Below are 21,628 nucleotides of genomic sequence, written 5' to 3'. Positions count from 1 at the left end.
TTAATCCTTAAGACGTCTTGTTATGGATTTAAATGAAAGTAAAGTTTGCGATCACCTCCTCCACATTAGGATGGATAAAAAGGCCGCAAACTAGCCGCATAAGATTTGGTTTAATTAGCTTTACCATACAGAAGCACAAGCATCCTGAAAGCCAAAGCAATTACATTTTAAGCAGAGACTGGAGCGGCGCCCTGTTCCCTCGTGTCATCCTTTAGTGTTTCTTCTAAAGCACTCACTCAGTCTTGCAGACTGAGCCCCCCTCCTCCCTTCCTCCCTGCCTCCTTCCCTCTGCTTCAGTGCTAATAAGGAGAAGTAGAACACTCTCTAAAATGCTGCCACATCCCATCAACCAAACCATGCCTCAAAAATCCCAACAAAGAGTTCAGGGATAGAAGGAGCGCCATGAATATAAGGGCGAGAGACGGGTCAGCAGAGCAGTGAGGCTCGTCTGGGCTAATAAAGAGTATGGAACGGAGTCTGTTGAAATCTCTGTTCTGCTGTATTCTGAAGCAAATGACGCGCCGTCAAGTTCTGGAAGTGAACGCGGCCGTCGTGGCGCTGGGACAAAGAGAGAAACGAAAACAAAAGTACCGTTTCGGCCCCAGTTTGACAGCTTCTGTTTAAAAGCCCTGTGCGTTTCTATGGAGATAAAAAGCAATAGTGCTAAAAACTGAACGTGAATAAAAAAACAAAGATTAGTTTGAAAGCGGGGGGATGCTGCCTGACAGATCAATTCAACCCACTTCGGGGTGTGAAACCCAAACACTCTGATCAGGCAGATGTGAAACGATCAACATGATGTAACACTGCATGATTATGATCTTGTGTAATCTGGGCTGTTCAAACCAGCTCAGAATATTCTTTCTGGAAATGCTGCTATTGGCACAACATCCATCAGCGCACTAATTGAGACTTTTCCATGGGATTACATTAATTAATTTTATTAATGGCTAATTTAGGCTGTATAAAGGCTAAAATTTATCAGAAGAAAAAAAAACTCACAAAAGCTGTTGAGACAAGAGAAAAGCGCCAAGATACTGAGATTTTCAGCCATATCAGCTCTCACTATTGACTGGACAGGTGGATACTTAAAAATCCAACTTTTTTTCAAAGTATTGACTTTGAAAAAAAGTCACCCTTATGTATCACACGTAAGGGTGTTGACAACAGCACTCCTCTGTGTCGATGCTCCTGCTGAGTGACTCGACAAAATCTGAACAGAAAAAAAGGACCAGGTATCAAAATTTTTGATGAGCTTAGACAAAGATGTATAAAATATTTTATTATAGTTTCTGGTCTGATGGATGAAAACACTCCGACTACAATATGTAGAAAACAGACAGATGTAAAAACTGTACATGTGAGTAACATACATGAACCATGCTAACGCTGCTAGCGATGCTAAAGAAAATAGGAAATAAAATAGGAACAAACATTTGTAAAATCTTATTTTATAGGGACTGCTCTCTCATATAACCACCATTAATATAAGTAACTCATGGTTGCTCTTGTAAGAAAGACTAGAAACATCCTTATGTGCCCTTATATGATCATTCTTAAAGAACAAACAGAACAGACCAAAAATCGGTATGGGTAACTTAACAGGAACTGGACGACAAATGTAAAACTGAATGTAGGTGTTTAGTAATAAGAAAACCACGAAAAATCAACATCAAGCCCTGGAGACCAATTGGGCTAGGTTATATTTCCAAAGGCAAAAACTGAGTAAAGATTTAAAGGTAAAAAGAAAAAAAAAATGGAGCCATGACAGTCGCTCCGTCCTTCACTCTCCTCATCTTGCTAGAACTTTCCCCCCTCACCCTCAACCACCTGGGTCTCTCCACCTGGGGGATCTGTGCCTAGTATTACAGCATGATAGCCTGCAGCATTTCCTGTGAGGGTCACATTGGCTTGACGACAAGGACCGAGGGCCTGATGGAAATGAAGGCACCTCCTGCCGAAGGCGCCGAGCTTCGCCTTTGGCCACAGAAACAGGAAACAGATGATCATTAGGAAAAGCAAGTCTGGCTGCAGGGGGCCTTACAGTGAGTGTCATACACCTCAGAAATATCAGTGTCACCGGCTGGTTTGGCATGGATTTCATCCTAAAGTGTGTCAAGGTCCTTTAGAGACATCTTTAGGACATTTCTTCTTCATCACGATTGATAACTGCTTTAGCTGGGTGAAAGATTTCTAGTGTTTTTTCAGAGACAGTTTTAAACCTCATGTGTCAAACTCAAGGCCCCAAATCCAGACCACCTTAGCTAATTCATGTGGCCCTTTAAACTCCAGGGGGGCGCATAAAAAGAAGCTTCTAAAATAATTTTTGAGCTTGAATATTATTTTGCCAAACAAATCAGAGAGATTTTAATCTGTGCACTGCCAAATTACTTCAATGTGAAAAGATGTCCAGTATTATCTATTTCCTGAAGTACTCACTGGAGGAAGAAACAGCAATTTATTCATATTTTAACAGTTTGTTAATGGCCTGTATTAATGCATTCTGCCACAGCCGTCGTTTGGGGACTTCTCTATGTGGCCCAAAATGAAAATGGGTTTGACACTACTGTCCCAAAGGGTCTTCACCACAGACATTATGTAATAAGGCAGCTTAGTTTTTCAACTGAAGATGTGCCTATGGACAAGACGTGCTTCTGTTGGGGCCAAAATGCAAGCTCTATGTATATTGTGTGTGCAATAAGCACTTGAAACTTACCGACACATTTTCAGGTGATCAGTCTATACTGTAGTTTTATCCCACTTGGCAAAAATAAATTGCAATTTTATGAAATTGTTTTAACTTAAGCAGCAGCAGGAACAATTTAAGATTTTCTGGTTTCTATAGAAACAAATAGATTTTGTGAGATACATATTTTTTTGCTTGGTTTCATGTTTTGTGAAACGTTCCTATTTTCGCAGAAGGTCATCTCCTGTTGGTAACTGCGGATCTAATTGTTCACGACCAGAGAAAACGCGTTCCTCCTGCAAGGTCACCGTAAATTGCTTCATATGCATTCCCACGCCTCCTCCATCACTCTGCGCTGTCAGGTAGCGGTCAATAAAAAAATAAATAAAATAAATCATGCGGTAGTTATTGAACAGTTTAGGAATATGATATGCTTTCTCTCTCTCTTTTTGTTCGTGAACGTAGCTCACCGAGACGCGAGTAGACCCTCTCCTCCTTGATATCAAAACGATGAGATTAACAGTTTATAAAAAAAAGCATCTAAACATGAGAAACACATCTAAAATATGGGATTAAGAATACTTGCAGACAACTGTAGCATAAAACATAATACTAACGGCAGTCTATTATTTTTATTTTTTTTATAAGAGTTATGGCTGTGCTGCAGTTTACAGTAAGGGATGAAAAGCGTACAGATTCATGTAGTTCCCCTCTGTTAAGCAGGGCTGACAGTTTACCTCGAGGAGCAGTGAAGTGGCGTAATATCCTGAGTATCACCCTCCCATGGACATTTATCACCAGAATAAATCCTTCCCATTGTCGCTTCCCAGAGTCTGTGCAGCCGAGAGAAGCGGCAGCAAAATTAGAACGTAATCTATCTGAGGGCAGAGGCGTCGAGACGACTAGATCAATAACCCGAAGAATTTGAGCCGGGAGTGGATGTTTTCAGATAAAAAGGAGAGCAAACTTCTGCAGGCAATTCCAGCACAGATGTTGGGCTTCTAATAGCGCTGTCTGAGGTTTGAGGATGTAGCGGTATTTCACCGGGATCGGAGGCTCGGAGCGCAGAGTTCTAGGTCTCTCTGTCTCAAAAACTTTAATAAAACAGGTTGGAACACATTCCGTCGTAAACATCTTGAACAACGTCAGACTTTGCGACATGTTGGGGTTTATTCTTGTGTGTGAGCAGAGCTGGCACGGGCTGCCACAGATGCAGGGTGTGTCTCTGCTTACCGCTGTGCCCAGACATCAATACGGGCACCAGTACTGACATCTCCCCAGAGACAGAGAGGGAACAGAGAGAGAGACGGGCTCGGGACGCGGCGAAGCATGAAAGGAAAGATGATCGAAGAAAAGGACGGTGAAAGTGGACAGACGACGAGCGAGTGTTCAACCGAGCAGGGCTGTAATTACACGCTGATGAGTGATAAAAAATGACAAAACAGAGAACAGGAATCCAACCCGGTTGCTAACCGTTGACTGCTCCAAGCAGAATTTTGCATCGCTAAACAGCAGGCCGCAACAGATGAGATACAGCGCCTTGCAGGAGCATTTATGGGGCAAATTGTGCCAAAAAAGCACAAAAAACACAAAATAGTGCCTACTTTTTAAGCAGAATCTGTTTTTTTGTTTGTTTGTTTTTTTACGATTCTACATGGTTAACGTTTTTACAAATAAAAACTGTTCTCCTGTTTAGCGAATAGGGTCTGATTATGTGTAAATAATATAAACACAAATAGAGTTCAGTCAACAAAAAGCATCATTCTTAAAAAAAACAAACATCAGACTGACAGTTTCAGACTTACCCATACATAGTATAGGACAGAATTATTCAAAATGTCTGCTGAACATTTGCAGAAACAGACCAGTAGTACCTCCACTACAAGATTTTGTCATGGCTCACCTTCAACAGCTTGATTCCTAAATATAACTCTGCAATTTTTGCACCATGACTAAGTTGTTGCAACATGAAACGAGGCTTCAACATTAAAGTATTAAAAGCAAACCGTCCAACGTTGGCTGCAAGATCTAGAAAACTGAGCAGCATCCGAGCTGCTGCGGGAAGATATCCATTTTAGGCTTGAAATATTTTCGGAAATGGGGTTTGTTGGTTCTGCTTTGTGCTGCTTGGCACCGCATGAAAAAGCACCACATACTTTCAAGTATAAAGAAAGCTGTAATAATTACCAGTCCACATTTTGCCTTTGCAAGACGGTCCAAAAGCTTTCCGCTGCCTGCTAGTTTCTCTAACGAGACTGCAAACGCGAGCAGGAAAACACAGCCGGTTCAACTCGCTCCTGATGGGATTTTTGCAAACTTCTCAGTGCCAGAGGAAGAGTTTAACTGAAATCCAGAAATGACAGATGACCGCAAGGTGAACAAGTAGGCCTGAAAGACCTAAAAAGAGCTTTAGTGAGAGGGACAGGATTAACTGATTGGTAATTAAAGATGTAGCCCTCGCCCCTCAGGGGATCAGCAGAGGCCTGGTCCTCCAATCAATCAGCGGATATTAGAGACCAGCCTAAACCAACGGGCTGGTCCTGCTGTGTGGACAGACGTTCTTTCTTAAATGCCAATCATTCATCAATCTGCAAGGCTGCGATAAAACTCCGAGAAGCTGTCGTGAAAACTAAGCCGACGCACAAACTGCAGTCGTAAACCATGGAGGACAAGGAGCAAAGTTCAAGCTAAAGAGACAAAAGTTGCCCAAAGTAGCACTGTTACTTTCTCTTTATTAATAAATCAAAGCTGTACGCCTATTTAAGGGTAATTCAGGAGTTTCAGAAGTGTGCCAATAAATACATCTGGGATGACCATGTAGCATGTACTTTCCAATGATGACTGTTGTTAATATGCTTATGTTGTTTGTTGTTGTGATTTCTCAGTTTAGTTTTTTCTCTATCTGCAGGTTTTCTTCTCCCCCCTACTCCTTTCTTCTTCGACTGCCTTTCTCCCTTGCTTTAACTCGATGTCCATTACATTTGTACATATATATATATATATATATATATATATATATATATATATATATATATATATATATATATATGCAGAGAGAAGAGAAAAAAGGTCTGCTTCTAAACCCACAGAAAGAGAAAAAACAAAACCACAACAACAAACATCATAATATATATATAACAACAGTCATCATTGGAAAATACATGGTACAAATAATAATACAAGTGAGTGTGAGGGTTTATCTGAATAACGAAGAAGATGCAGTGCTTTCAGACCTCAGATAATGCAAAGAAAACAAGTCCATATTCTTTTAGAAACAAGAATACTAATGGTTTAACTCGGGAAGAGTTCAGAAATCAATATTTGGTGGAAGAACCATGAGATACAGAAGGTCTCTTTAGTTTTTCCAGAGCTGTATATGTGTAAGTATATCAAGGCGAAAGCCATAATGCTTCACTTGGGAAGGTAAATCTGCTTGGGGCCTCAAACTTGACAGAAAACAATTCTGTCTGAGTACCAAACAACTGGACAATACATGCTTAAATAAAAAAACAAACAAACAAAAAAGGATTTCAACCAGGTCATCCTAAGACATAAACATGCTATTCCATTGTAGATCTGGCGTCATGTTTAGCGTAACCATCTACTCACAATCCCTCTGCGTTCAGGTATATCCATATTACCATCATCTACCCCTACAGCTAAATGCCACTGATATCATGTTTCACTTTAGGGTGTTTTTGTTCAGGGTAGTGTCTGGTGTTAGTTTCCTGCCAAAAGTAGTGCTTCATAACTAGGTCAGACACTTTAGTTTTGGTTTCATCAGACCAGAGAGAATTGTTCCACATGTCTGCTGTGCACTCTGCCTGACCTTTGGGGAATAAAGGGAGCTCTTAACTTTTAAAAACCTTGGTGTTGCTTGTTACCAGCAACTAGCTGCTAAGTGACAGAGTGCAAAAGTCAATAAAATATGCGTAGCTTCTGAAATTGTGCTTTTCATAAAGTTCATATGCCACATTTAAAAATATGTTCACACTAAGTGCCTCAGCAGGAATGACACTGGATATAGATGATTAACAAGCTCTGTCTGCATTGTATGCAGATTTTTATGCATGTAACTGCATGTGTTTTTTTGTTTTTTTTTCCAAGCCAATTTAAAACTTCTGGGATTCAAGCTGTTTCTGGTTGGCTTTGTAAAAAGGAAGCAATTGAGCTTTTTTTTTTTTTCCTTCAGAGACAGATAAGAGGACATACTTTTTTTTCTCTCTCAACCCTTTCAACAGTGTTGCTCAGCAAAGTACAATGATTCTTTTATTTGGGTAGACGGATAAAGGGTTATTTGAGTCCAACGGTCTGCTGTCATGGGAGACTTAGCCGCAGCTGTAGTGAACTAATCTGCAGCCGGCGGTGAATATTTTTGTGCTTCGGTATGCCGCGAAGCACTGCAGGAGATGCATGTAAGGGATTAGCTCGAGTCCTGACTGTAATTCAGGTGGTTATGTCGAGAAGAAATCACTTGTGTGTCTGCCGTTGGCGCTGCGGCTGTGTTTAAAGTGGTGGGTTGGGGTCAGGAGTTCACCGGATGAGCAGGCGGCAGAGGAATTGTTAACCTCTCTGAGCTTTTGTAATGTGAAGTCAGAGGCTCACGGCGAAATAATGGGCCAACATCGTCCCTTTTTTTCTTTTTCTTTTTTTTTTTTTTTATCTGCGGCGTTCCTGCGGAGAACAGGAGCGAGGGCTGAATGGAAACCAATAAAACAGAGAATGAGGTGGGGATCACTAACCTTCGCCTTGCCAGTGCTCTGAAGGATGTGCACCAGCGCGCACGCCACCTCCTCCTTGTTCTTGACGCTGATGGCCGGCTCCAGCACCGAGCACAGCATCATGTAGTTGTTGGTGGTGTACTCCGCAAACTCCTTGTACATCTCCATCGGGAGGATGTTCATGCTCTGATAGCGGGCCTTGATCCGGATCATGGGGCCCGACGTCTTACCCTTGGGCGGGGTGGGCGTGCTGACCGGGTACCACTTCTCCACAAACTGCCGCCCGGTGACGGCCAGGACGGGGATGCTGACGAGGCCGATGTAGTTGTTTTTGTCCTTCTTCTTCTTCTTGTCCGTGTCCTTGTAGAGGTGCGCCGCGATGCTCCGGACGCCGGGCAGGTTGCTGAACTCGAAGTGCTCCCCCCAGAACAGGTTGTCGGTCTTGAGCTTGCAGGTGGTGCGAGCGTACAGTGAGTCATCGAGGAACAGCTCGCAGAAGTATTTCTTTTTGGCCGGCAGGTCCTTGGCCTCGATGATCCACAGCCTCAGCATGTTTTCCACCCGCCGACTGTTGTCCTGAAGAGGGAGGAGAACAGGAACTGAGTTAACCTTGAGAGCGTGTGGGAGGGAACAAGAAAATAGCTGCAGAAATACCTCAAATTCACTGATGTTCCCAGGCGGCGAACATGTTCAGTACATTAAAACATCTCGGATTAAGCTGCGTTTCTATTTTAAATGACTAAAAACAACTCTTCACCGGGGGGTGGGGGGGGTGGGGGGTTTCAAACATGCCCTTTGATTTCAATTCATGTAAAAGCAAAGAAATTTCCCTTGTTTTTCTGTAAATGCAAGAAGCATTTCAGGTCATTGACTGAGGTGGTCTGCCACGTCATTCATATTTCACTGAAAAACTAGCAAAAAAGAAAAAAAAGAGAGAGAGAGAGAAAGAAAGAGAGAGCAGCTGATATTGACATTTTGAAAATGAAATACCAGACCTCTAAAAAGTCACAAAGACGCCCTCGGATTCCTCAAATACTGAATCAAACTAAGTCTAAGTAAACATGGAGAAGCAGCTTTCAGCTTCTATCCACCACAAATCTGGAACAAACTTCCAGAAAACTGCAAAGAAGCTGAAACACTGAGGTCCTACAAACCAAGACTAAAACCCCACATGTTTTAGAGTTGCCTTTGAATCATAATAAATGGAAAACCGAACGATAGATTTGATGTGTATTAATGATTTTAATGACAGCACTTGACAGAATGTATTGTCTCTTATTGATTTCAAAATTGTTGACTGTATTGTTTTTTTTTTTTTTTTTATGTTTTCATGACGGAAACCACTTTGAACTGCTACATTGATGAAATGTGCTATACAAATAAACAGGATTTATTAATGGATAAATACATAATTCAGTGTGATGCAGGAAAAATAAGCCGCTTAAGATGGTTCAAGAGTTTTTCTCGAGCTCTGGATATTATTGTATTACTTATTCCTGCTTCAATCTTTTCCACCACATTCTCTTGCACCTCGGTGCTCTGCTGATTCGTCTTCATGATCTTGTCTGCTCACTAATGTTATTTGACGAACCTCTGAGGTCTTCGTAGAACAGACTCATTTATGCTACGGTGAATGAGTAGCATAAATGATTTTTTTGATCTGAAGTAGTTATAGTGATTTCTTAAGGCAGTTGATCACACTGAGTCTTATTTAGGGTTACGGGCATCAGGGGGATTTGATTTTTGACAGTTTTGATTTTTATTAGTAAAAATAAAAGGACAACTTTGCATCACTTTCATTTACTCTACAATGATGGGCCGCTACACAAAATTCCTTAGCGCTGTGGCTAGCGCACCTTTTTTCTAAAGACTGTATGATAGAGAAGCGGCTTCTGCATAAAGAGGGAGCTAAAAGTCAGAGCGCTAAAATGCTTATCAGTGCACTCAGGTTTGTTTTCTTTTGTTTGTTTGTTTTTTAATGTAAGATTTGCTCCTAACTGAGATAAATGACCTTGAAGCAACAGCAGCTGTGATAAGAGCTTATTAAATCAGCGATAATCTGAGCTGCAGCAATTCCTTTCTTACCCACTTCAGCGCTTAATACAAGGATCGTCCTTAAGAGAATGAAAGGAGAGCTGCTGTCCCATGATGCCTTGCAGCATTAACATTCACAGCAAAACACACTTCAACAGGTGAAGGCTTTTTTTTTTTGCCTGTGTTGCAAAGATAGTTATTATTTTCATGCAGGCATATTTATTAGGACTGTTATTGATGAATGCTAGGCGGAGAAGATGGGAAACAGTAACATTTTATTTATTTTTTATTTTTTCCTGATGTCATGGTTTTGCAATTTCTGACTCATTCTGCACTTCCTTTTGTCACTGACTGACACAGAGGGGATATATAGGTTACAAGGTGTGAGATGTCTGGTTGTTGACCTCTTTCAGGAAAAGTACTCTTTTCTACACATTTTCTAGATAAAACTAATCATATTTAGCTTTCTCTCTAAAAGCCGAACTACATCCTCCATGTCACCACTTTAAAGACATGACTTTTCATCTCCACTAAAAAAAGAGACCCAAATGTTTCTTCCCAAGAAAAACAAAAAAAACCCAAACATTCACAGGTTCCTCTTTGTGTCTCGATTCAGTTATTTTTCGTCTGAAGACATTGAGCAATTTTTTTTTTTTTTTTTACCGAATGCGTTCTTGTTGCTTTGCAGGTCAATCCACCCTCAATCCCGGAGACAATCACTCCTACACACTGGGATTGAAAAAGCAATCACTTCCCAACCACATTCACCCTGCCAAAGCGAACTTAAGTGCTTCATGTGGTGAGTCATTCAGCCTGTACAAAGGTCCTACTATCTGGTTGCTTTCCCATCTGCCAGCCGAAGATCTACAGTATTTGGATGTGCTGTGTCAGAATCTGAATTGAATTAGACTCTTTGCATGAATCTCACTATGAAGTGAAAAATATTTGTTCCCCTTGAACCTTTTCGCTTTTTTGTCATGTTACAGACTCAAGGCCCCAGGTGCTTTATTTTGATTTTATGTGAAAGATCAACAGAAGGCAACAGAAGTAGGTTGAAGTGGGAAGAAAATGATTTTATGATTTTACTGGATTACATCTGCAGCTTTTTTAGGGATGTATCCATCAGTTGTAGCACATTTCAAGACACCAATGTGTGTCTATTATTCCAAACTCTCTCTAATTGGATCTGTACACATCAGTTTTTAGGTCTTGCTACAGTTACTTGACTTTTATTTATTTATTTATTTTTATTTTGTTGTTCTGTTCCAGTGAAATGAAAGAGGCTTTTACGAGTAGGAACATTAAAATAAGCATTTTTAAAAGAGAACATTTGAACATTAATTTTCCACCGGTGTCATTGGTAAACCTCTACATCAGTCTTGTTTCAGTCTAGCTCTGGCGGTGCTCAAATACTGCTGCAGTTGCGGGATGTGATATTACTTTGTGTATCACAGTTTAAAATCTGTTTGTCCATTTATTGAATACGGTAATGCAACAGTTCTTATCAACAGTGTGCAAAAGACCTCAAAATAAGTTCAACACATTGCAAGATCAACTTTTAGTTTGAATACATTTATTCAGGAGGGGAAATGTATATCCATGTTTTTGATTTTTATATTTTTTTTTGCACTTATTGGTACCCTGAGTCATCTCTGTAAAAATTAATTGAACTGAATAATTTCATTGAATTATTTTTATAACTTTCCTTACTTTATAGTTCATTAGAGTTTATATGACCAGACATGAAGACCTTAAACACACTGACCTTGCTGGATTAAAATTTATATTTATGGCTTTCCACGCCACACAGTAATCATCATGGTAAAGGAAGTAAAAAAAAAAAAAAAAGAAAAGAATCTCCAAAGCTCAATTTTTATTTTTATTTATTTTTTTTACCTGAAGGCATGTTGAAGTTCTATCCTATCATCACAAGAAACATGTGGAGTTTAGCGAGCACCTATCTCGGCAGAGCAAATATCCAAATATCTAAGTAATGGCACATGTAGAAATGAACATATCGCATATTTTGAATCGGGAAATCTTCTTGCCTTGACATGCTTACCACCTAAATCTTTGCTGCACAACAGATGAAAGCAATTTAAGTGTTTTTTCATCTCACCAGAGAATCCTAAACCCTTAAGTTGAAGTCTGTACAAAGAGCTGACCTTGTTGACACTTTAATGCGTCTTTATCTGTGTTGCAGAGCGAGGTCTCGGATTTGGGACACCCGAGCTCATATGGGCTGATTGCCCAACGGCTCCCCTGTCCCCTTGCACATCGCGTGCATTTACATACCTTGTTCGGCTGCACGGCTCTCCTCAGATTCTCCATCCATTTGTCTCTCTCGGCCGCCGAACGGCAGGAAAAACATTTGCTTCCTGTGGAGGTGGTGACCTACAGCAGAGGCAGAAAGACAGGAGGAAAACAAATGCTTCAATGATCGAGCCTCACGCAAGAAAGGAAACGGCGAAGCTTTCACGGTGAACCCAGTTAAAATGCATCACATTAGCAGCCAGAGAAAAATAACCTTGTGAAAAATAAACAGAAGCGGATGACAGGAGACAGAAAATGACCGTTGGGAAATGACTTGTCATTTTGGCTAGTTTCACGATGGATAGAAACAGCCTCAGTGAAGTCAGCTTCACTGCTTGTGTGTTTACATGATGTATCTTCTGCTATATACACAAATCTATATATACATAATTATTTTTTCAAAGAAATTGTTAAAAATCTGACTCTACAGTCTGACTGTATGTACAGTACTGTGGGCAGTTTCCAATCAGACCACAAAGAATGACCAATCAGACAAGAACAAGCTGTCCAAAGGTCACAGCTTCATTGACCTTTTCTTCCTTTTAACGTCCAGGAAACATTCAGACATATAGAAAAGAGTAGCTCACTGTTATGCAAATTGGAGAAGCTCTTTTTGCTCGACAGCAGCCTGATTTAATGGTACTTAGCGTTTTTACTCAAGTCATCTGAAATATTCAGCAGTGTCTCTTTTCTAAGATGTCTTTGTTAGGAAAATTTAATTTAAATTTTTTTTGGGGGGGATAATATATTCTGTGATCTCATGCAACCATAAGCAATGCGCTTTGTAGTTCAGACTTAGTATCTAAAACAGGACAAAGGAGTTTAAGACGTTTTCTGTTTCTCAGGTTGTCACTTTTCAACTGGAAAATTATCCAAAGCATATGGAATCATCATCATCGTCATCATCATCATAAATAGATTCTTAATAAATGTTCAATAAAAGATCTTGCTGAAGAATACAGCTGTATTTTATTGCCTTTTTATTTCTAGTTATTGATTGTCTTTTGTTGTTTTGTTATACCAGTCTAAAACCTTTCATTTTTTCTCTTGACATATGCTATGTAGTACTTGATCAACCACTTTTCAACCAGAAATATCAAACATTACTTCCAGCTGTTTATTGTTTTACTTTTTATCTTTTAATTTTTGTAAATATTTGGTCTTAAAACTATCAAAAAAAAAAAAAAAAAGGTTTTTGACTCTAAGAACTGGTCAGCTGAAACATTGACCAAGAAAACTAATTCTAATCTCTGATTGATGTAAAGAAGTCAGAACAGTAAATGAGATGGAAAAAAATTCAATAAAATAATAAAAAAAAAAAAACAACATAAAACAATCAGATTCAGGATTTCAATTGACCCAGGCATCAGAGGAAATCAACACAACAATTTGAAACAGCAGCAGTTATAGCAGCAGGGTAAGCTGTGAACATACCACTTAAAGTACATATTATGAGCCTGTAACAACGTTTAGATGAATGTGTTAGTGATTAACAAACACAGAGTTTACGCTCCCTCCTCCACAACCCCCTTCTCTCTGCTGGGTATCAAATCTGGATCATTAGCAGCTAGCACATACAGAGGGGTATGGAGCTCCACTGCTGCCTGCTGAGCCTGTAAACAACACTGATGAGACCGTTGAGTCATCATGAGTAAAGTTCCAGGCAATGAAACCAAAACAAAGCGTGGAGAGACCCTAAATCAGCTTGGTAACAATTTTCTGAATGCTAGTCATTGTGGCAACCCTTTTCTCGATGCAGGGACAATTTATTAAGACCTTTTTTAAAACCAAAATGCACAATTAATGATTCTGGAAAGAGGAAAACAGAACATACTGACTTCTTCTAAAACCTTCATGGGTGTATGAACTAAAAAATAGTGGTAGTGGTAGAGCGTTTAGTGGAAGTATACCAAAAGGACTATTTCAGGAGGCTAGAGGTTGTAGCAGTGGAGAGGAAAAAAAATTGTAAGTGCCAATCATTTCTGTGTTAGGTCACAGGGATAAAACAGAACTCTCCTATGTTGGGCTTTGGCTTACAATCAATCAACCCCAAATCTGTAATTTATCAAAATACAAATCTCTTGTTTCACTGGCAAAAGACATGAGTCTTGAAAACGTTTTATGACCTTGTGGTGTGTCTCTGTCGGTCGTTTTCAAAGTGCTGGAGTTTCAGGGAGAATGGCAAAAAGACTCTTAAAAAAAACGGCTGCAGTTAAACAGCAAAGGATTTTATTTCAAACTCAAAATATTTCTAGTATCACAACAAACGAATCATGACTGATTCAACAATTCCTGCTGATACCGTTTCCAAATCGTGCTGGTATCAATACATTTCCATAATCAATCAGTCCCAATGTAAGACCTCTGCTTAGAAATAAACTCCAAACACACCAGAGGACTCTGTACACGATAATCTCAAAGTTTTTCCACACACTTTCTAGTTAAATGTACCTTTATTGATAGATTAAGGTTTAGTATGAACTAAAACCTTAGTACAGTACATTTTCAAGCTGGTTTTCAAACCACATTTTGAAAAGATATATATGTTAAAAAAAAAGTTCTACTGTCATTATTTCAGTGTCTAAATGTGGATTTATTTACTTGTTAATAAGTCACACTCTTAACATAAAATTGAAAACGCACACTGAAATCAATTGGTGACTTTGTAGGGTAAGATGCTTTCTATTGGTCCAAAAATGAGCAAATATTAGCTTGAATGTTCAGCTTGATGAAAGACACATTTAGCCATCTACACATTTTCATCATTAAAGTATCTAAATCATGCTGGAAAAGCTCATTTTATAATTTTGTTATACTTTTGAGGATTTCAGAAATAAAGTATGAGGAAGCAGAACAAATGTGCATTATTTGCTGCTGTTTCAACTGTTAATTTTATTAAGCTGAATCTCCTCCTCTGTTTGGAGTCAACTTTTCCAGACTCCTGCTAATCACCTTATTATTTAACTCAGGTGGTGATGAAGCAGAGACACTAAAAGTCTCAGAACATTAGCCCTTGACAGCAGGAGTTGGAGACCCCTGGCACTCACAGTAGCTTCATATTGACTAGCTGATCTCTTACACAGGAGTCTCAGTGACAGGAAAAGCCTCTACAAACTGCACTTGATCAAAAAGAGAATGGGAATTTGGCTAAAATAAGAACAGGCGGTTTAAACCTTTGCTTCCAACCATTGCAGGTTTAATTCTCACACCTACTTTGCATATCTCGCCTGTAGGGATGTGCGTGGAGAAAAAAAAAGCGCCGCCTCACCTCGAAGCAGTAGTCCTGGCCGAGGATGCTGCTGTGCACAGGTTTGATGATGACCTCGTCCTCCATGCTTAAGTCCAGGGCTTCCACGGCGCTACTGGGGCTGAGCAGTGATTCATGGGAGCGAGACTCCTTCAGTCTTGGCATCAAATGCGATCTACAGGAGGAGGGAGGAGAGGAGAGGAGAGGGATGGTGAGAACTGAGTCACTGTGCAGACTGTGAGCAGAGGAAGTACAGGAGAGGGAACATATGCAGCTAGCATTCATGGTGAGTGTGAAGACGGAGTGTGAGGACGACAGCGGCAGGCCACTTGCCTTGAGGCTGACGAGCTCACAGCGTGACGGGGCTCGCGACTTATTGTATAGAAGAACATGTTGACATACTCACTCATAAGAGTGGATGCTGATGGAGGCTTTGAAACATCTAATTTTCAATCTTAGGTATCAGTGTGTAAGTTCAAAAGCTGGAGAGCCAACCGATGCTATGGATCCACAAATATGAAGCAAATAACAGAATCAATGTCCAAAAACAATAAACTATTAGCTGTCCTGCGACCTTTAGATGTATCCCTGGTCCAACACACATGAATCAAACGGCAGATAATCATGTAATCATGTTCTCCAAAATGTGTGTTGAAGCCGAGATACATCCAACAGTTGTAGGAAATTGGCTCTTGAGGTCTGGAGTTGAAGACCGTTGGCCTAAAGGGTTTGTTTCATACTAAGTCTTTATTAGAATACTTAAAGGGTTCCCTTCTCAGTAATAGTACACTGCTAGGCCAAGTTTGCTAGGTCTTCCTGAGGGTATTTCACATCGGCTAAGGATTTGTAGGGTCTTTACCTTTACTGACCTTTCTTAATTACTCCACAAAACTGAGAAAATGCACTTCTGTTACCTTCTGAGGATCGGTTATGTAAACTTTGTAAAGGTTTTCTTTTTTACAAAGCTTGCAATTGGTATCACCTGGCCTCCCCGACTGATTACAGCAAACAAGCCCTATCTGTATAGGGCTAATTGAGTTCAATGACCTTGGAAAAACCAATTTTAGAGCTGAAATTTCTTTCTGGCAGTGTAAGTCTTCTGCTACTCTCCACTTAGGATTGTAAATATATATATATATATATAAACACCAGATCAATCTTATTCCAAGTGTAAGAAAAAAAAAGTTAATTACATTTGCTCCTAGTCAGGTTTCTGATTTTTATTTATCACAGTCGCAGAAATTACGAGCTGAGGTGCCAACATCTCCGCGAGTTTCTGCGAATGTTTTCTCCATCGAACTGTGATAAGGACCCCGACATGCATCTTCGAGTGCTTCAATCCCCTGACAAATGCAGCCACAGGGCTCAATTCTTTCCCTGTTTATTTTTGCCAAAGAAGATTACTAAACAAAGTAAAGAGCTCTTGACTGTTTGCGGCGTTTGATGCTGTCCTAGTTTCCGGAGCTGAAGCAGGGGAATATTGTGTCCTCATGCTTTGCATCCAATACTGATTATGTGTTTTATGCCAGTACTCACTATTTATATCAAACAGACTGTTCTACATTTTTGTGGCCTTACAAACATAAACTTCTATGCATTTTATGAGCTAGACCAACACAAAGCATTGAGGAAGTGAAAGGAAGATGATACATGAATGATATGTGGATGCACGTACTCAACCCCCGTGAGTCATACTTTCTAGCACTGCCTTTTGCTGTAATTATAGCTGCATATCTTTTGGGGATATGTCTCTAACACCTTATAATTTAACTAATTATTCATTATAGGATAGCTCAAGGTCATTCAGTTTGGAGGGAACCTCTCCGACGCGTGGGTTTTCTTTGATCCGTGGCGGTATACTGCGGATCTGGTGGCGTGTTTAGTGTCGACGTCTTCCTGGAAGGAGCCGTCGCCCCAGTTTCATGTCTTTTGCAGCATCTACAGGATTTTATTTACGTCCCTTCGTCCACCTATTACTCTGAGCAGCTTAAAGTAAAGCATTCACCTTACTATGATACTGCCACTACTATGTTTGATTTTGTTTTACCATAGGGATGATGTTTTCAGCCTAATGTGTAGTGTTCTTTTTCAAAATACATCATTTACAAACGCTGTGCGACAAAGATACAAATCCACAGTTTTTGCCTATCACACCCTAATAAAAAGTTAAATTGACAAAATGTGGAAAAGCTGAAGTGCAATAATTACTTTTGCAACAAACTGTTTACTCATGTCCTCCTATTAGCCGCTGACAACACTCATGTCCCGGTGAGTCTCATGCCGATACAAGGATCACATGTCTATTATTCTAGAGGGGGAAGTAAGCAGCAACAGGCCTGCTACATGACTCTAGGGGGACACTGAAATAAAGACAGAGGGGTCAGCTCCAAGAGTAATGAGTGAGAACAATCATTTAACAGGTTCCTCTAAGAACAGATTACATGGTAAGCCAGTGTGTCTGCGTGAGCCTCCGTGTGTGATGTACATCTCTTCTGAGGATTTTCGAAAGGCGCATTCCGGGAAAAGCATGGTGGATGTTCTGGCAGATTAGCTCTTTTCTATATTTCAGCAGCTCTGCTGTAAAATCCTAGGTCGCATGTGAAAGTGGACAATGACTCTAACTTCTAATCTCTTGGACACACACAGACGTCTACACGCAGTCTCAAACAGGACAATGCCATCGAGCATTTGGGGAAAAAAGCAAAAAAAAAACACCAAAACAAAACCAAACAAAAAAATCGCAGTCACATCCTGACAATTCCCCTGCAGGGAAAGTGTGTTTGCACCTTCCTCTGCTTTATGATTGGCTGCTTGGGTGCTGGGCAGAAGTGCACATAGAGCCTGTCAACCACGTAGGAAAAGGAAGGGAAGGGTATGTGCAACTGTATTGAAGAGCTGGAAAGGAAAGGCGTTTAGTTGTGTGGCACGGTTCATTTAGAAGGTGACTCCGAAAATGAAGGGATATGCAGTATCCCAGTAAAATGCTAATTTTAAGCAAGTTGTTTATATTATACAAATGATGTGGACAATCTTTATGAGGCAGTTTTTCTCATGTTCACAGACTCAGCTACAGCAATCTACTTTAAATAAGAGCAAAGATCCTTTCTTCGCAGTATACTTAATACTAGGGTTAGGGCTAATACTAGGCTCATCAAGAAATACACTTTTTTTAGTTGGCAAAATTTAGGTCTAAGTATATTACTACATTTCTGTTCATGCATGCTAAGTGCTTGTATCTAAGCTCATAATTTTAGGATTTAAAATCAATAACTTCTTTACTTTGCAGCAGGATGTCAGAGAAAATTCTCATCCCAGTCATGGACATCGTGGATACTCTGACTCAGCGTCTGTAAGAGACCGTGGTCACATAGTGACTGAAAGCTATCAGTCATCAGAACACTTATAGTAAGAGATTTCACTGTCTGGGATGGTAGATGAAATTAGATGTTGAGTAACATGACCCAAGAATGAAATCTTAATATTTGCTGAACCAGATTTCTGTATAGCTGCTCTAGCAGGTCAGCCAACAGAATCTGAAACGATTTTGCTAGAAACCAGATAATTTCACCAACTCTATCAGGCTGTCAACCGCTAGTTTTTGATCCACAGTGTCAAATACAGCAGTGACCAGACTGCATTGACGAGAACATTGAATTGAACAGTCAAGACTGCATATTTATAAAATCACAGCTTAAGGTTGAGACTGCAGTTTGAACTATGTGACTGACAAGAAGCAGCTGTAAATATGACAGAACAGTTTAATTAGCAAGCACTCACATTTCAAACATTCAGGAATATATGTATTTTTTTGAACATGTGGCCTGATATTAATAGAAATCACAGCAAATAAAGGGACACATCCTCAAAAAGGGACATTATTCCTTCTTACACTAGGATACGTTTCGTCTCGCTGCGGATCGCATTCTAAGAACATTAGTGTCATCGAAAGTGGTGGGAGGCTGTGAGCGTGTGAACGGATGAATAATAACGCTGCCCATCATCTGTACGCCGTTACATTAAATGGGCGCCGCAAAGTGTAATTTGCCGCTTATTATTCAAATGCGAGTTCTCGGAAATGGCAACGAGAGACGTGTGAATCCTGCTCCTTTCAAGCGACATCAATTCGCCTGACGCGCCGTCCGAGCCGACCCCCTGAAAGTGACAGGCGGCGGCGAGAGCAAGGGCTTGCTGACTTCCTCCCCTCATTCCTCTGCTGTTTTCCCTTCCCTCCCGCTCCCCAACATCATCCATCCTCGTCACACGGCTTGCAATGCCCTTGAAAATCCTTCGACACGCCAAATGCTGTGCTGCCGAATGTGTTTTCTCTCACTCTGTTCACCCGAGGTCAGAGGGAATTGGGCAGCTGTCGTCCTTTATTTTATCTGTCTCTACCTTCTCCTTTCTTAGCCACCGGTAAGAAGTTGCTTCCCCTTTTACTAGGTTTTTTTTTTTTATTTTCTGCTAAACGTCTAAATATTTCAGATGGTTCTACTAGCGATATAGCAGACCGTGGAATTTCAGTAACTACAAGTGTCTCCTGCGAAAAAGAAAGGCAGTTCTTTTGGAATGTAATGTACGAATGAAAACTGTTTATCTTGTGTCCGTGAACCACCATGTTCTGATTTGTAAATATATCACATGAGAGCCTTAGAACAGGAAGTTGCTGACAACTGGGACAGTAAAATATATTTTGCATTAACTAAAATGCAACTTGTTTACTGAATGTTCGAGTTTCCTTGTCTGGTATCGGCACTGCAGCACAACTATTACAGGAAGTTAGAAAAGAACCACTTTTGAAAGTCCAATGGCCGAGTATGTTTATGTCAAATATTTGAGAATTTTTATGTTTTTAACATACTGAATTTCCTCAGTTGGCGGGGGAGATTTTAAACATTTATCAAGGCAGGATACAACAAATTCAGGTGAAGTTTCAGAGACTTTTTTTTTTCACAAAAGAATGAGAAAAACAAAACCTAACACAAGATTCAGGAGAAAATGGTGGAGATACAACTGCTATCACAGGAAAACAATGGCAAAAAAAAGGAAGTAGGTATGGGAGGAAACGGTGAGTCGCAATGAGCGTAAACAGGCTCGTCCACTGAGGGAGAGGAAAAACTGACCAAGCAACTAATAGGATTAATCAGGGGAAGAATGGCAAACAGCTGAGGGAGAGTTCTGACTGAAGGTAACAGAAAAAGAGCTGGAGAACGGCAGAAAATAGAAGTAAACCGAGGAAAAACCCTGAAACTAACACAAAAAGCAAAATTAATTAGAGGAACCTAAAATCTAAATGCACTATAAATAATAAACTAATAAGCAGACACAGAGGAAAAAATAAAGGCAAAATCTAAGTAAAGGAAACAAAAACATAACAAAAGACAAAATTCTAACAACAATACTAGATTTATTTTCTTCTTGCTCTACACAAGCATTTGTTGTTTTGATCAGTTAATTTAGATATTTAATTATTGCATGTGTTCTCGTTCCTCTGCTTTTTTTTTTTTTACGTCAGAAAAGCAATCTTCGTTACATTTCACTCTAGGAAAAGAAACCTTTATATAAAAATTGTTCAAATTTGACTGCCGACAGTCTCCTACAAATACAACATCCACGTAGCTTCTGTCCTATGTTTGTCTTCAGCACTGTCTGGAAAAGTTGTCTTTATCTAGATCTCGGTAAGCGTCACCGCATTTAACAAAATGTGCTTTATCTTGGTTTAGTAAACAATAACAAAGTGGAAAAGTTTGGTTCCACACATGAGGTGACATTTAAATGGTTTTAGAAGATCAATTGATCTGATAGAGGGTCTACCATCTTTTTTTGAAGAAAATGTGGTGATAATTTTGCAACATAACTCTTCACGTATTTACGCAGATCAAATTGTTCAAAGCATTTAACTTGGTAATCCATAATATCCTATTTATGTGAGTACAAATATGGAAAGGCAACATCTTTACATTTTTTCTTGGCCACTCTTTAACATGGGGAAAAAAAAGAGAACATTCAGATAATGCCAATGCTCGTTGTTCCTCATAAATCACTGACAATCCTTCTTGCTTCGTGCAAAAGAGCCTACAGGATAAATAAATTTGGATAAATCAAAGAATCCATCAAATTCAACTCTCAACTTAACAAAACATCTTGCAAGTTTTAGTCTATTTTAGTTGACATTCATAGGCTATAATGAAACCATGAGCTACCTGCGTGGAACTAACTGTAGAAGGGATCATCTGTCACTTAAGCTAAGCTGAAAATCATTTTAAAATAATTTCGGTCTGAATACAAAGAAGCATAAACAAACACATCAAGGAGTGTGCTTTCTTTTTCTTACTCTTTAACTTTGAACAGTGCATAGATCAGTTGCACAGCATAGAGGTGGTATATAGACACCCTGCTGTTATACAAGCCCGTTTCATGTTTTGCTGTTTTTTTTTTTTTTTTTCATGGAAGCTGGATCCAATATGGCACACCTGGATGCCCCAGAGGGCCACTGTATGCTTACTGCTCTGTTTTAACTCCCTGCTGACATCCCTTTTCCCCCTGTTTGCTTACCACAACTATCCTGCTTTCATAGAGATGAGACCAGACATGGAAAAGAAAAAAGGAAAAAAAAAAAGGGTGGTGTAG

General features: G+C 39.9%; 1 protein-coding gene across 12 annotated transcripts in view; it reads right to left on the bottom strand.

Moving 5' to 3' along the window:
- Positions 1-21,628, bottom strand: part of dab2ipb (DAB2 interacting protein b) — a 156,417-nt gene that overhangs the window by 37,890 nt on the left and 96,899 nt on the right. For all 12 annotated transcript variants that reach the window (XM_044144563.1, XM_044144564.1, XM_044144566.1 and 9 more), the window contains 3 exons: positions 15,023-15,176; positions 11,737-11,835; positions 7,429-7,983 (listed from right to left, as the gene is read on the bottom strand). In XM_044144563.1, the coding sequence (XP_044000498.1) occupies positions 7,429-7,983; positions 11,737-11,835; positions 15,023-15,176 (808 nt within the window). The remainder of the gene's footprint in view (positions 1-7,428; positions 7,984-11,736; positions 11,836-15,022; positions 15,177-21,628) is intronic.

Source organism: Gambusia affinis, linkage group LG17, assembly GCF_019740435.1.
Source record: "Gambusia affinis linkage group LG17, SWU_Gaff_1.0, whole genome shotgun sequence".
Classification (NCBI taxonomy): Eukaryota; Metazoa; Chordata; class Actinopteri; order Cyprinodontiformes; family Poeciliidae; genus Gambusia; species Gambusia affinis.
The sequence above is the reverse complement of the archived record's forward strand: the minus strand, read 5'-3'. Positions and strand labels throughout refer to the sequence as shown.